The 16,468-nt window shown below is 44.6% G+C and overlaps 1 protein-coding gene across 8 annotated transcripts in view; it reads left to right on the top strand.

The window, feature by feature from the left end:
* Positions 1–15,463, top strand: part of LOC129835209 (peroxisome proliferator-activated receptor gamma coactivator 1-alpha-like) — a 44,875-nt gene extending 29,412 nt beyond the window's left edge. For 5 of the 8 annotated variants that reach the window (XM_055900704.1, XM_055900710.1, XM_055900707.1 and 2 more), the window contains 6 exons: positions 1,747–3,001; positions 5,109–5,213; positions 5,871–5,991; positions 9,484–9,608; positions 9,955–10,106; positions 12,399–15,463. In XM_055900704.1, the coding sequence (XP_055756679.1) occupies positions 1,747–3,001; positions 5,109–5,213; positions 5,871–5,991; positions 9,484–9,608; positions 9,955–10,106; positions 12,399–12,502 (1,862 nt within the window). In that variant the 3' untranslated portion in view covers positions 12,503–15,463. The remainder of the gene's footprint in view (positions 1–1,746; positions 3,002–5,108; positions 5,214–5,870; positions 5,992–9,483; positions 9,609–9,954; positions 10,107–12,398) is intronic. The other 3 variants (XM_055900705.1, XM_055900711.1, XM_055900708.1) reach the window with 1 other exon arrangement.
* Positions 15,464–16,468: the final 1,005 nt, after the last annotated feature.

Below are 16,468 nucleotides of genomic sequence, written 5' to 3'. Positions count from 1 at the left end.
ACTCCGGACAGAAACAGATTAGGGAAAATAATAAGAAAAAAACAACAACAAAAAATGTCTCTATGTTAAGTGTTTGTGTCTGCAGAGCATCCATCACCAACCGGTTTGACTGAGAGGCGCATATTTATCGAATTCTGATTTATTTTCGACAGCGCTAATGGCTCCTAGTTTATGACCCTGGTGCACATTGTTTTGCACAGATGGCGTTCCATTGGCGAAACAGAAGTTCCTCAGGCACCGTGCCGGCCCTCCATCCCTTCCCTTTTCATAGCTCATTTCATTGGCGTAATGATAAATATAGCCCTCTTTCTCAGTCCTCTCTCTGAAATGCTGCATCAAGTCTCTGTGTCTCTATCGGCGTACCACGTCTGACTGTTAAAGTGGTACGGCGGTTTGCGGTTTGGTTTAATGTAAAATGCAGATAATAATTCTAGATGATAAGCTGGTCGGATTAGACAACCCAAACTCAGGAAATGGCCTGGAAACTGAACTTGTTATGTATCAGTCTCTCTCTCTCTCTCTCTCGCTCTTTCTCTCTCTCATTCTTGTTCTCTCTTTGTGTCTTTCTCTCACTCTCTCTTTTCTGACTCCGAGCCGTCCCATTAAATACTCTTACACTGGATTTGAAACTAATAGCTGTCATTTGGTCCAATTCACTGCGATGGAGAGTAATGTGCGTTCATAAAATGTGCAAAGACAGGGAGCGTAGGTGTTCAAAGTGCCTAAAATACATTCCAGAGAGGGAGGGTGTTCGCGGTTATTGTGTGCCTGTGTCCGTGTGAACGTGCACATGTGGCTGTCTGTCTGCGTATTAGTCTGGAAGAGAAAGACAGGCGGTGAGAGAAAGAGAGATGATGAGAGACAGAGAGATTGATCCAGAGAGGAAGACCGACAGGGAGAAAGGAAGGGAAGAGACAAGAGAGAGGGAAAGGGACTGCCTACCTAGCGCTGGTTGTTTGTGTGTGTGCATTAACAGTGCTATAAAGCAGACCGATCTCAGGAATTCCCATATAACTGCCATCTGTCGGCCTGTAAATCTGTCAGGAGGGGTCGGGTTCGGCACGAGTCACGGAGAGGCAGGCGGGATCTGAGAAGAATGACAACCCATTACCTCGGCAGACACTGAGCCTCCATTACCAGTCAGACATCTCCCTCGCGCCAAGCCGACACTGTCGTATGACAGCACAGTGGCACGCCATAGCAACATGTACCTCCGAATACTGACATATCTCGCTACCTTGACTGGCAGTAGAAAGAGGAAGCCTGAGCTATAGGACACTTGTGATATATTTTCAAAACTGAAGCCAAAGGTCTTCGCTTTTTTTAGGCTACATTCGAGGGTTCAAGTCGAGATGCTATATATTTTCGGAGGATGATGTGTTCTAGTTGTCCGTTGCGGATGTGTGTCTTTCTCTTCTTCCTGAACAAGGGATTGTCCAAGGTCAGGGAGGGAGGGAGAGATGGCGGAGGTAACCGAGCTCCACCATATTAAGTTACACAGAGCATTACATGAATCTGTCAAGATTGCAATAAAATACGGATCAGGATTAGGAGCGGGAATGAAAGTGAATATTTTAATCAAGCCCCTGTGTTTATCCACTGTCTATAAACAGGTTGTGGGGAGTGGAAATGGAGGGGGGTAGGTGGAGAGGTAGAATGCATTATAATTCCATTCTCTTATCAACCCTTTCTCTTTCTCTCTCCTTCCTCTCTCTTTCCTCTCTCTGTCTCTCCCTCTCTCTCCAGGTCTGACACCACCTACCACGCCCCCCCACAAAGCCAGTCAAGAGAACCCTTTCAAAGCATCACTCAAAACCAAGTTGTCTTCATGCTCCTCGTCTGCCCTGGCGTGCAAGAGGGTTCGGCTGAGCGAGGCGAGCCCCTGCGCCCCCCCGGCCCTAACCTCGACCGTAGATGGAGGTCCCTCCAGGAAGGGCCCCGAGCAGACTGAACTGTATGCCCAGCTGAGCAAAGCGTCCACTGCCCTCCCCAACTCGGTGGTCACCGCAACGACAGGGGGTTGCCAGGAGGAGCACCGCGGCGGCAACGGCAAGCGGGGTGCCCAGCCCCGCGGCTTCAGCGACCACGACTATTGTCAGTCGACGGCGGCCAGCACAAAACGGGACGCTGACGCTAATGCGGCTAACGCAGCTTATGCTACTGTTACCATGACGACTACTACGACAACCCCTCTGATGCCCAATCCGGTCATGGCGGAGGACAGGCATGTGAAATGTAAGGACTCAGCCATGCCACCCTCCTCCTTTTCTTCCTCCTCCTCTTCTACATCTTCTCCTACATCTTCATCCTCTTTGGCCAAGCAGCTGCAGCAGAGCTCTTACCCTGTGGCTACGGAGGCTCGGGGGCAGGACGCTCGGGGACAGGACCGGACCCCCACCACCCAGACAAGAGCACCCCCACCACAGACACCAGATGGGGACCAGCATTCCACCAGCAGGAAGCAGCCCCTGCGAGACCAGGAGATCCGGGCGGAGCTCAACAAGCACTTTGGCCGCCCCCAGCAAGCCATTTACAGCCAGGGTGAGAAGGGGGGGGAGTTGGTGGTGGAGGAGGGGGGGCAGGGAGGAGGGGAGAAGGTTGTCGCCCCGCAGGCGTCCGAGGAGAACCCTGCTGGGGATGAGTACTACTGCAAGCTCCCTGGTTCTGGTTCTACTGGGTACCTGCACCCGGGTCTCCCGCCCTTCCACGAGGAACTTGAGCTCCAGGACCGTGGCGTGGAGGGGCGCTTCCTCTACCCCTGGGAGGGCACGCCCCTGGAACTGCTTTTCGAGTTCTGCTCGCCGTCCTGCTCGCCGTCCAGCTGCTCCCCCTCACGGGGCTCCGTCTCACCCCTCTCCTCCCTCCTCCTCTCCCCCAGACACTTTGTCTGGCCCCGTTCGGGCTCCCCCTCCTCCCGTTCTCGCTCCCGGTCCCTCAGTTCCTCCTCTCACCACCGGAGGCGCTCCCTCTCCAGCTCACCCGACGGACGCCCCTCCTCCAGGTGAGTAAAGCCTCAATCTCTACTCACCACGTCTAGGTTCCCATGTCCATACTACGTCTTACCCAATGTATCTACTACTTAGTTTCATTCTAAGTAGTTTGCCAGTGTGGCTATCGGTACACAGCCAACTCATTCCCTCCTGCCGGGTGCTGTTTCCCCTCTGTTGTTCGAACGTTGTTTGAGCGTTGCCTAAAGGTTGTGGGCGGCTCTGACAGTGTTCCCGGCAGGGGGTGGACAGCTCAGTCGTGTCAACAGGCCTCATCAGCTGTCAGAGACGTGTCAGTAGAGGATAGGCCCTGTGCTCTGAGTCTCTTCAGTCTCCCAGTATGGGGCCTCCTTTAGCTTCAGCTGCTCCAGCATCCCCAGCTTGAGCTAAAAACATTGGGGAGACTCATTATATTCCAGAGGAAAGAGGCTTTAACAATAGGAGAGTGTGGCAGGGTCAGGGAGAATCCTTACTGGCTTGACTACTGGACAGTGGATTGCAATTGGCTGGTGTAATGAGGCTAGCCAAGCTCAACTCTCTCAGTACTTTACTATAGAGCAGAGGCTGTATGTATCACTCTTCTTAGAGTAGAAGTGCTGATCTCAGATCAGGTCCCTCATGTACATAATCTTATTCACTATGCTCTAAAAGGCTAAACTGATCCGTGATCAGCACTCCTACTATGAGAAGTTTGATACATACAGACCCACAGTTCCACTGGAAAATACCGGACAAGGAGGCTTGGTGTATTAGTCATGTGCTATCAAAATGGTTTATCTGAGAAAGAGGCAACTAGGACAATTACGAAGCGACTGTTGCTTCAACGTTGTCAAAGCCTCATTTCCCATGGCAAGGTTTTGTCTCTCTCATCTCCTCCTCCGTTTTCCTAGGATCTCTGTTTGATGCAGCGCATGTTGTTTTAAGCTGCAGCTGTTGTTTTTGCTGAGCGCCAGGCGAACCCCCCTTTGTCCCAGAAGATGAAAGCCAAATCTGGGAAGTGAGTTTAGTTCTGGACCCCCCTCCTCTGAAAACAGTGTGTATTATCACAGCAGCTCGAGAGAACTACATTTCCCATGGTTCCCTTTGATCAGAGCAGAGGGGGTACTGTGTTTTTTTTAAAAGGGATATAGGTACTGAGTAGGACACATATAAGGAGACTTTATCAGCAAGTTTGCATTGAGTGCCTTGCAAACTGGATAGACTCTTCATTCCCTTCCCTCAAGCTCATAAGTGAGTTTAAGTTTGTTTGCTGGGTTACTGAAAGGTCTCGATGGAGGTTAGCTTTGCCTTCTGTTTTGAAGTCCTATACCCTTGATAAATCACTCACTCTGATGACTATCACCAACCTCATGATACAGTACACAGAGGAAGTCACAAGGTTCCTAAAGATGTCAGGGTTGGTACTTGAAAGAAGAAAAATGGGAAAAAAATAACCACATCAAAGGTGATGGCTAAGTTTACCGGAGTAAAAGTACCTCAATCTCAAGAACTCACCCAAGAACTCAAAGTGAAACAATTTCAACAAATCCATTTTTTCTCTCTCAAATCTCGACTCCCCATCTCTCTTTCCAAACTCTTGTCTTCCTTAACTTTGTGTGGACGTTTGACCATTGCCTAGCTTCTCTCCCTCTATTACTCAAGTCTCCCTTCTTCAGCATCAGTTCAATAATTAAGCAATGAGAGCTTGTACTCTGTGTAGGGCTACTAGCTTTACAGTTAGGCCACGGGGCCTAAAGACCTTCCCCTCATTTAACATAGATATGAGGTGCATGTATATACTGGCCCTGATGGGGGAAAAGGAGAGAACATCTCCCAGCTGCACTGTGCAGAAGCAGAGTCTAGCAAGTCAAATTCAGTAGAACTAGGAAAATGTGTTAAGAAAAATTGGCAGAATATATTTGGACTTTTGGTTATGTGTTTTTTTTTTAATGGTTAGATTTTACTCTGTGGCTGTCTGTCATCTTGCAAGAAAAGGCTATGATTTAGGGATGCCAAGGTACAGTGACTGGCATGTCTAGACAATATTATCGGTTTTAGAGATACGCATTTCAGATATGCACAAATGTTTTAAATATCCTGGATGATATCTCGATGATTAATGTGCGTTCCGTTTTTCTGCAGGTCTCGCCACAATATGGACTCCAGCACTTACCGATCCAGGACCCACAAAAGCCCTCGCTCGCAGTCTCGGTCTCAGTCCAGATCCCCCCTCAGCCGCAGGCCAAGGTAGGGTCCACCACATTCCCTTACACTAAACCAGGGGTAAACAGCTCTGGTCTGATGATTCAGTCCTTGCAGTTAATGTTAGTTTTCATCTTTGCCTTTTACCCAAAAACATGAATTGATTGAAAACCAGCAGGATTGTGGAACCCCTGTACAATGTCCTTATGCACAAACACAGGCAGTGTAAAATATTGACACTCATTCCTAGCTCCAAAATGATTTGCTATTGATGAGCCTAACGACACCAGGAAAGCCCCAAATCTTCCCATCTCTCCAATGCATGGCCAAATCTGACGAGGAAGTTGAGAGAGAAAAGTTGCACTTCTTTCCCCCCGGATGAAGCCCTAACTAAGCAGAAAGTAATGACGTCAAGTAGTGCTGACAGTGGCAGCTGCCCGACTCCCAACTGTACGCCTCTCCCGCTATCCACCATCTCCCGCGGGCCTCCTGTGGGATCCATAACCTTAACAGCAGGGAGGAGGCATCTTCTTATTAATGCGTTTGTTTGTTTCCCTACCCCTCTGAGAAATTTAGCCCATCTCGTTGGTGGGGTTTTTCGGCCGATACGCTTCATAACCGCTGGCGTCAAATCGAAGGGTGGATGTTGGAAGGGCGGTGGAGGACAGTGAAAGTGATGGCTTTGGTTTGGTCCCTCCGCAGGTACGACAGCTACGAGGAATACCAACACGAGCGTCTGAAGCGGGAGGAGTACCGCCAGGACTACCAGAAGAGGGAGTCCCAGAGGGCCGAGCAGAGAGAGAGGCAAAGTGAAAAAGCAATAGTGAGTTCCCCTGTCATTTTTCTTATATTCTCTATTTTCTGATCTTTCTCTCTCTCTCTCTCCCTCTGCTTATCTCTCTACGTCCCCCCCACCCTCGCTCTCTCTTCGCCTCCATCTCTCTCTCTTCACCTCTCTCTCTCTTGCCCTCTCTGCATATCTCTCTACTTTCCCACCTATCCTCTCGCTCTCTCTTCACCTTTCTCTCTCTCTCTCTCTCTCTCTCTCTCTCTCTCTCTCTCTCTCTCTCTCTCTGTCTCTCTGTCTCTCTCTCTCTCTCCCTCTCTCTCTGTCTCTCTCCCTCTCTCTCTGTCTCTCTCTCTCTCTCTCTCTCTCTCTCTCTCTCTCTCTCTCTCTCTCTCTCTCTCTCTCTCTCTCATCCATCCTTCTAACAGCAGCCTGGCATTAATATCTCCCAGCTGTACCCATCGCTGTCTCACTACCTAGACAGGGCAGACAGTTGTGGGCCCGTGGCCGTGCCTACTGCCTACTGTTCCTCTCTAATGAATGAATACATGCAAAGTGAGTCACTGAATCTTTCAGGGCTCCACTCGTTTTCTCTTTATCTCCAGGTTGTGTATTTTTAAAAGTCTCCGGCATCTGGGAACGGTGTCAGTTCTAATTAATCACACCACAGGGGCACATGTTAGAAACGGCAAGAGTGGGAGGAGGGATAAAAAGGGAAATTCACCGCCAAGGAAATGTACACTGTTCAAATAAGGAATCTTTCTAGTGATCTAGTTTGAATTTAATCAAAGTGGGATGAATATCAATTCTCTACCTCTCTCTCTGTTTAGTATTGCACTCATTTGGAACATGCTAACACAGACTGATAAAGGCACTCATCAAATAATGCACACACGCACAGCTTTAGCCTGGATACATTTTAGACGAGACAGTTATGGGCAGCAAAGCCAAGCTGTCAGTAGAGGTTTAGGAGGCAAGCGGATGTGAGGGCCACACACATACACTGACTGCCAGCCTTGGGGTAGAGTTCTGCACAGGGCAGTTTTTGTTGAGCAGCACCCGCCCCACGCCGGCCACATCAATTCTGAGCTTCACCCGATACCCGACGTCAGGACAGATTTTTCTCCACAACCCAACCCATCGGCATAGAATTGTTCTGAGAGCCGATCCGTGACCCGACAAATATCAACTTCTAAAAAAAACATGATGACTTCATTTGTCTGCATGTCTATTCAACATTTTGATAAAAGAAAACCATGCCATTAATAAAGAGCAATATTTATTTATTTTCACAATGAGATGCGGCATATTGACAACTCAATCGTTCTGAAGAAAATGGCCTCTTCATTAGCCATCTTACCTCCTGAAAGTCTGACATAACAAAACCTATAACTGACATAACAAAACCTTTGCACTCAATTTTGTTTAGATATTCAAATAGTTTAATTGAAACTTAAATAAATAATTCCCAGAATCGAATATTACATTTACATTTAAGTCATTTAGCAGACGCTCTTATCCAGAGCGACTTACAAATTGGTGCATTCACCTTATGATATCCAGTGGAACAACCACTTTACAATAGTGCATCTAACTCTTTTAAGGGGGGGGGGGGGGGGGGGGGGGGGGGTTAGAAGGATTACTTTATCCTATCCTAGGTATTCCTTAAAGAGGTGGGGTTTCAGGTGTCTCCGGAAGGTGGTGATTGACTCCGCTGACCTGGCGTCGTGAGGGAGTTTGTTCCACCATTGGGGTGCCAGAATATAAGAATATAAGAATATAAGCTGCAAAAATAGATTTATTTAGTATGCTATACTCAAACTTTTACCAGCCGTTTAAACTTGATATGGTCTAAATGAACGAAAGCCTGAATTAACATTATAAGATTGTTATTATTATTATTATTTTTAACTAGGCAAGTCACTTCAGAACAAAAATTTATTTACAATGACGGCCTACCCTGGGCAAACCCGGACGACTCTGGGGCAATTGTGCGCCGCCGTATGGGACTCCCGATCACGGCCGGATGTGATGCAGCCTGGATTATTAACTGATAATAAACTGAATTAGCGTATCATAAACAAATATGCTTCGCAGGCTGTGTATCCATCTACCGGTTTTATGTTTCAGCACCACACATATAATGGACAGTTCACTGATTCGCTGCATGTGTGGCTGGTAGCCTGTCTGCCTTACCGTTCACCGAATGGAATTTGCGACACAGTGCAAAACAACATGGTCATGGGTTCGTAAAAAAAAAAATCTTGATTGTTTCCTACCTGCAATATAATTGTTCTGAACCGCAAGCCGACCCGCGGGTTGAAAGAAAATTTTCATTCCACCCGGCAGCTTTTTTTGCTGGTCAAACATAGGGGGATCTGTGGATATCAGATATCAGACCCGATGCAGGACTCTACCTTGGGTGCCGTCTTGGAAAGCCGGCATATTTATCACCTGTCAGAAATGAAATAACTAATTCAGCAAACTGTATGTGAAGAAGAGCCAGAGAAAACGAACGCTCCGGCTAATTTGTCCTTTTTTCTTCTCTTTTTCTAAGTAGTGGAGCTTATGTCTTGCCATTGAGGATGCATCCCAAATGGCACTCTGCTCCCTATATAGTGCACTACCTTTGACCAGGGCCCATAGCGCTCAGGTCAAAAGTAGTGCACTACGTAGGGAACAGGGTGCTATTTGGGACAGAGCCTTAGTTTAGCTTCTTTGCAGAGGTGAACTTTAAGTTTTAGTACCAAGCAACTGATTTACATGTATAAGTTACCAGTGGCCTGAGGTAGCTTTCAAAATTTGAATGGATCTCAATAGACTTGCCCCAGTAATGGCAAGTAAATGAGTGAATAAGTAAATAAAACCAGTGATACAACGTAGCCCTAAAGCTTGCTCTGCATTATATGATTAGCAGACGCAATTAAATTGCTCCCAAAACCATGATGGCAGTCTCGTGCTTTAGGTCCAAAATTATGCCGCTGTGACCTTTGTGTCCTTTGTGGTTCGAGGAACATTGTGTACCACCCCCCCCCCCCCCCTCCCCCCTGTTGTTCCTAATGGTACAGGTTTCTCTAAATGGCATATTAACTGGAGCCTGCTGTATGGCGTAAACAACTCATTAACTCATTTTTAGTTCTGAGACTATAACGAAAGAGGACGAGTTATGGAAAGAGAAAAGGCTTCCTTCTGATATTTTTCGCTGGATTTAAAAAAAAATACGGTTCAATATGGGCCAGAAATAAAGACAAAAAAGACAAGTGAATGAAAAGGTAGATCTAAGGCGATTTCTAAAGCCTCTCTGTCCTATCAGATAAGAGGAGGTATTTAACACAGCCCAACCAATCAAGGAGGAACAAAACAAGACGGGAGCAACAAAAGGGTGGCCTCACGTCAGTGCTCGCCACCGGGCGTTCCGAGTAGTTCATTATGGCCACCGAGTGAACCTGAAGGGAAGGAAAAAGGATGAACGAGAGGGAAGTACTCCTCCTTTATCTCTCTCCCTCTCTCTTTCTATCCTTTAATGAGCAGGAGGAGAGACGGGTGGTGTACGTGGGGAGACTGAGGTCCGACAGCACGCGAACCGAGCTAAAGCGGCGTTTTGAAGTCTTCGGCGAGATCGAAGAGTGTGCCGTGAACCTGAGAGATGACGGGTAAGGTCCCGGGACGGTGTTTGTGTGTGATGTGCGTGTGTGTTGGCTATATAGGGAGGTAATAGGATTCATTGTAATACATTGCGTCCATTCATTCCTACCATCTGGGTTAGGTGGAACACAGAAAAGCATCATCTCTTTCAGGGCTTTGCATCGACTTCTATGTCAAAGTCGAGTGGAGACGCAGGGCGGGATAGAGCTGTATGCATTCCAATCATGTTTTATTCATCTTATCTGTTCCTAGCCTAAAAAGAGCCCTACAGATACATTTTATTGTATAAATAAATAGTGTGGCTGTCCGCTGACAGAGGAGGCCCTGACGTCGTTTTTCTATTCTCGACTGCAGGGACAATTTTGGTTTCATCACCTACCGCTACACTTGTGACGCCTTCGCTGCCCTTGAAAACGGACACACCTTGCGCCGGTCAAACGAGCCCCAGTTCGAGCTGTGCTTCGGTGGACAAAAGCAGTTCTGCAAATCGAATTATACAGACTTGGGTAAGTTCTGCTTTGTTGTTGCTCGGGGGAACCCCGGAGCCACGGCTAATACAGGCAGACTGGCAAAGGGAGGGATGGAGGGAGGGGATGGAGGGGGAAGGGAGGGGGGGAAGCTGGGAAAGAAAGAGGCTCAAGTGACGCCTTTTGAAATGAAAGAGCATATATTTACTCTTACCCCCCCAAGCTTTACAATTCACCTTCGAGGCATCACGGTTCTGTGTATCAGTCCAGGAATAGAACTGCTCTTTTACCGCCGCCCATATAGGAGTATATCTCGAGGAATCGAGAGGCCTTCTTCCATTCCATTGCTCACAGCCTATATCGTTCTACTTAGTCAATGCACAAGTAATTGGAAAGATGAGCGCTAGATTCTTTAAAAGCTTATCTGTGATTTGTTTTGATACCCTATAGACAGTGATGTATAGTTTATGCTCTGGTCCTCTTGGAGGGTAAAGAGAGGTAGATGGAAGGAGAGAGGGAGGGGGAAGGGGGATGAAGGGGAGGGTGGAGGGGGGCAAGGTTAAGTCCCATCAGCCCATCCCTCCTGGGTGAGCCTCCATCTGTTGCCAGCTGTTGTGGCGTTCAACAGAGGAAAGACCTCGCTGTGGTACCTAGCAGCGTGTCATCCACTGAGAGAAGGATGAAGGGTTGACGGGAGGGAAGGGGGGATGAAGAAACGAGCCTGACAGGGGAGGCCTGATTGACTAATAATCAGCCATCTCTTCCTCATGCGACACTCATAGACAAAGACACAGACACAGGCTCGGGTTCTTAAGGCGGCAGCCCTACAAAGTGCCGGCGACATAAAAGCACGGGTAGAGCTAGTCGATTCATCTGAGGAAAAGGTACACAACGTACACATGCACGCACTGAAAAAGAAACCGCATCCGCTTGAAAGACTGGACTCAATGTTCAGATGGACGTGGCTATAGTGCCGGAAGACGAATATGACAAATAATGCAAGACGTTGATAAAAAATATCTCAGCTTCTACCTCAATAGACGCCGATGTTAAAAACAAGAATAGAAAATGGCATGTCCATGCTTCTCTTTCTCATCCTCTACCTATACTATAGCCCCAGTGTCAATAAGAGGGTAGACATTTTGGCATCGATGTTTAAATAGTCAGTCAGTCCATCAAGGTGGATGCTCTCCTGTGTGGCCATACGAGATCATTTGCTCCACTTGATGATGGAGGTTAAGATTCAAAGTGGGGCGTGTACAGTTGCTCCCATTTTCCACTCGCCATTCATTCCTTGACAAAGAGTGAAATGGGGAATGTTTAATGCAGGGCCACTGGGAGGTCAGTAAGTCATGGCAGAGGGGAAAAAAATAACATGTTCTTCAAAGGAATGAAGGCATTATTGTACATTTCCGAGGTCCTTGAGAAAAGATATGGAGCGCTAAGACAGCTAATCAGTCTCTCGGAATGAAAAGAAAGACCTTCGTTCTGCTTCCTCTCTTTTTTTGGAGAGAAAAACTAGTTGAGGCGATCCCAAAGTGCCCCGTGACGGGGGTAGGAGAAAAAGGGAAGGCGAAAAGAAAGAGAAGAGAAAAACGTAGTGTCCAAAGCGAGGGAACTTGAATAATGTCATGCGGTAGCGACCTCAGTCCCTCCTCTCAATCTTGCCCGGCGTGTTCGTCTCGATTTTTTTTTATTGTTGTTTTCCGAGACACTGTCCATTAGTTCTAAGTAGTGCGCATGGGTATTTTTCATCCGTCAAGGTGTGCGGCATGACACAATCCACCCCTTGGCCATAGCATTAGATCACGACTGGCATCTCCTGTTTGCCATGGTCATTCCCATTTCTCAAGCTCTCAAAGTTTGCCGCAGCCTGTGTGGGGGCCCCATTTGTGAAGCTGTCTGCCACGAGAGATAAGACACTTGTTTATTATCGCGCCGACCATTCAAAATAGATGCCTCCGCCACTCGCTCAGTTTGGGATTTTTTTGTCACTCGGTATCAGGGAAAGCTTTATTTTCCACCCGGAGCGTTTTAATCATGTAAACATTGTGTCGAAAGACCTAATTTCAGGAGAGATATGAAACATTGGAGGGGAGCACGGATAACTTCGGGACTTATTGAAAAGTAACAGATGCAGATGGGTTCTTTGAGATTGATGTAGATGTGCCACTTGTCTTGATCTGTGAGACAGGTATTTTGTGTCCAGCGACAATTTGAGACATTTACAATACACTTTAGTCATCTGGCAGACACTCTTTTCCGGAGCGACTTTACAGGAGACCACTTAGGTTGCTTAACACTGATGTCAAAATAAATCTCTGGTTTCAGATTCCCATTCTGACGACTTTGATCCAGCCTCCACTAAAAGCAAGTACGACTCCATGGATTTTGACAGCTTGCTGAGAGAGGCCCAGCGCAGCTTGAGAAGGTAACAAGTGCTTTAGCAGCCGCTGTCTACCAAGAGGGATGTCTCGATACCTCACTAATGTTTCTGTCCTTTGACTACGAGAAGTTTTACACTCTATGTAAGAGAGTATATAAAGAGGAATCTATATATATATATAGACCAATATATATATATATATATATATATATATATATATATATAACAAAAAGTATATTAAAAACAACGTTTACATGAACATAGCTGCTGAAGAAGCTGGGAAGAGACAGTACCTGGAAAGCCAGTGAATCCTCATAATCCTGTACACAGATGTGTGTACTTTACTGCTGTACAGCAGTCAGTGAAAGACAATAACATTCATGAGATTTTTTTCTCTCCGAGCACTACAAAAACCCAACTATGCTTTGAGTGGTGAACATGTGCAGCTTGTTCAGTCTTTTTTCTTTTTGTCCTTGATTATTCTTTTTATTTTTTTATCCGGTGTCTGGATGTGGTGTTACGTTATTAACGAGAGTATAGGGAAGTGTATCTTGGAGGCTCAAGATAACATTGCTGTCTAAATTTTCGGGACAAAAATGTAGCCCTGTATATACAGATATTATCAAAAGGAATATTTTTATTTTGTGTACATATCAAACAAAGTTCTTTATTTGTTACAGCTATGCACTGTAAAATGCAGCCTTTTTAAAATGATGAAGACATTTTCTCAATTAAGAATGTCGATCTGTAGTTATTACAATGATGTAAAACATATTGTACACCTACATGAAGTTTAGAGGACATGACATGATTGTAAAAATGTGTAGGAGGCTCATTTTGATGGAGCATGTGAACAAATTTCCTTTTTTAAGAATGATTTTGTTGGGGGAAAAAAGTTAACCATGTATAGTTTTATCTGTTTATAAAGTTTCTCAATCAGTGTTTTTCCGTATACAACAAGTATAAAATGCATTTTTAACGTGTTTTTTCATGATTGTAATGAAACAAACCCCATTTTTAATAATATTTCTGAAACAATCAGTATATATATATATATATATCAATTCATTTTGATTTCAATGCTTTTTATGGTTCTCGTTTTGATAATTTTACTCTCAGTGAGAAAAGACTACTACTATGTTTAATCTGTTTAATCAGGATAAACCGTTCATATTTATCTATTTATTTTAATATTTGAATCAAAAATATTTATCCTCTCCATCTCACATGGTGTACCTCACATATTTTTGCTATTTATATTGTTATTTGATTTTTGTTATTTCACTTACAATCAGTGGGTAAGGTGTACAATAATGTGGGAATATTACATTCTATGCCTTTCAGAAACAATAAAAAATAAATTCTAATCTCCTCGACAGTGGCCCTTCATGAGATATGCTGCTCATTGTCCAAGTGATTTCTGTCTCCACAACAGTGGTTTGCAGCCATGACAAAATGTCTACCACATTATTTTCCTTTATACACAGTAGAACATGAAGCAATAAAATGATTTTGCAGGTATTTTTGTTGTACCACACTGTAAAAATCTGTGTCGTTGCTCCACACGCTTGATTATGTGAATGCCAAACAAAAGTTTACAATTTTCTTTCCTGAATTTAAAAAAAATATTGTATTTGATGTACAAAATATATATATATATATAATATATATAATATAATATATATATATATATGATGATAATAATAATATTGACATTATTCACAATAATTACAAAAATAATAATAATATAAATGAAAGAAAAAGTATATAAAAAAGCAATAAATTATTTTTAAAAGTTGTATTTTAGCTCATATTGTTGTGTGGTTTTGGACCCTGACCCATTACCCAATCGCTGGCTACATACAGGGATTCCATTCCAGTGTCTTAGCACGGTCACATGACCCTTATCACCCAATAGAGAGCACTTACGGAATGTTTGCCCATTTAGTGTAAGTTCGGGTCTGTGTGTTTGTGTAGAACATTGTGGCAACTGTACAAATGTAAACCAATACAATGGAAAACACAGTGTTAAAACTGTAGTGTTCAACAACAAGCATCCTAGCATCAAAACATTTGTCTGTGTAGCGCATGGCTATTAAATGATGACAGCCGATACAGCACATAGTACTTTGGATAACAGGCTCTCCTGTCTAAATGGCACTACTTGAATGACATCTTATAAGCCTAGAGAAACTACTCAATACTGCATGGAGCCGCACCATTTTCTATTAGGCGCTGCTGCCACACAGTCCAGATATCACAGCACCTTCAACGTGACATTAAAGGTAACCTTGTGCTTTCTGGTGCAATTAATATCCTGTTTATAGTGCAAGCTAAGTAACAAGAAAAACCAGCCTACATTGCAAGAGGTAGAACTCTTTTGTATGAAAGCTTCGCTGATCACAGGCGCCCTTTCATGAAGTTTGACTTGTGTAGATGAAAACGAGATGCAGAAGCAAAATCAGTGGTGGGGAAATCTCCCCGTCTACCTGTATTTCAACATATTTTTTATTTTATGTACAGCGCTTGGGTAATGGTGTCGCGTCCCATTTGATAGATGTGGCTTTAATCATTGTAATAAAAAAAAATCTGCTTTGTAAATCGCCTAGAGTAGTAATATATTATAACACCTTATGGTCCTCAAAATGTCATCTGTGTCAGACTTTTTAACAATGTGAACTACTGAGGAATTTGCCACTGCTTAAACGTTTGTTGGGTGATCATGTTTCTTTTGGAAGGACAATGGTGTGAGCGTGTGTGTGCATGTGTGTGTTTATAGGCAGGTGTGTGTGTGTGTGTGTGTGTGTTTTGGGCAGAGGGGGGTGGGAGGGAGCGGGGGTATTGCTTTGGGTTGTTACCTGTTTGTGTCCTATCCACGTTGCCTTCTGCCAAGTCCTTACCAATGCCTTTGTGGTTCTACCTATTGTATGACTTTCTTGTGAATTTAGTTTTTATGTGCAATTCTCATCAGCCTCACCATGCCAATAAAGGGAAATGTGTTTGAAAGAAACTCACCTGGAACCCTCCTTTCATGTGCCTCTTTTCTTTACTGTCTCATCCCTCCTGCTTCCTCTCTCATTGTCATGGTAAGACTGTTATTCAAGCATCATTGTGACCAATTTAAAAATCGGCACTGCATGACTGTAATGGCGTATCCTTGAAGTCTACCCTCCATGTGAAAACTGACTGTATTGAAATGCAGTGCCTTCAGAATAAGTATTCACACCCCTGAGTCAATACATGTTAGAATCACCTTTGGCAGCGATTACAGCTGTGAGCCTTTTTGGGAAAGTCTCTAAGAGCTTTGCACACATGGATTGTACAATATATAATAATTCTTCAAGCTCTGTCAATCATTGCTGGACAGCCATTTTCAAGTCTTGCCGTAGATTGTCTAGGCCACTCAGGAAAATTCAGTGCTGTATTGGTAAGCAACTCCAGTCTTTCTTTGGCCTGGATTTAGGTCATTGTCCTACTGAAAGGTGCATTTTTCTACCAGTGTCTGTCGGAAAGCAGACTGAACCAAGTTTTCTTCTAGGATTTTGCATGTGCTTAGCTCTATTCCGTTTCTTTTTATCCAACAAAACTCACTAGTCCTTGCCAATGACAAGCATACCCATAACATGATGCAGCCACCACCATGCTTGAAAATATGAAGAGTGGTACTCAGTGATGTGTTGGATTTGCTCCAAACATAGTGCTTTGTATTCAGGATATAAAAATAATTTGCCATATGTTAGAATTTGTTTTTTGCCTTATTGCTAACAGGATGCATGTTTAAGAATATGTTTATTTTGTACAGGCTTCCTTCTTTTCACTCTGTCATTTAGGTTAGTATTGTGGACTAATTATATACAATGTTGTTGATCCATTCTCAGTTTTCTTCTATCACAGCTACAGCTATTAAAGTTAACTGTTTTCAAGTCACCATTGGCCTCATGGTAAAATCCCTGAGCGATTTTCTTCCTCTCCGGCAACTGAGTTAGGAAGGACACCTGCATCTTTGTAGTTACTG

The sequence above is a fragment of the Salvelinus fontinalis genome, chromosome 36 (assembly GCF_029448725.1).
Source record: "Salvelinus fontinalis isolate EN_2023a chromosome 36, ASM2944872v1, whole genome shotgun sequence".
In the NCBI taxonomy this organism is placed as follows: domain Eukaryota; kingdom Metazoa; phylum Chordata; class Actinopteri; order Salmoniformes; family Salmonidae; genus Salvelinus; species Salvelinus fontinalis.
Note: the sequence above shows the minus strand (reverse complement) of the source record. Positions and strands in the feature narration are given on the sequence as shown.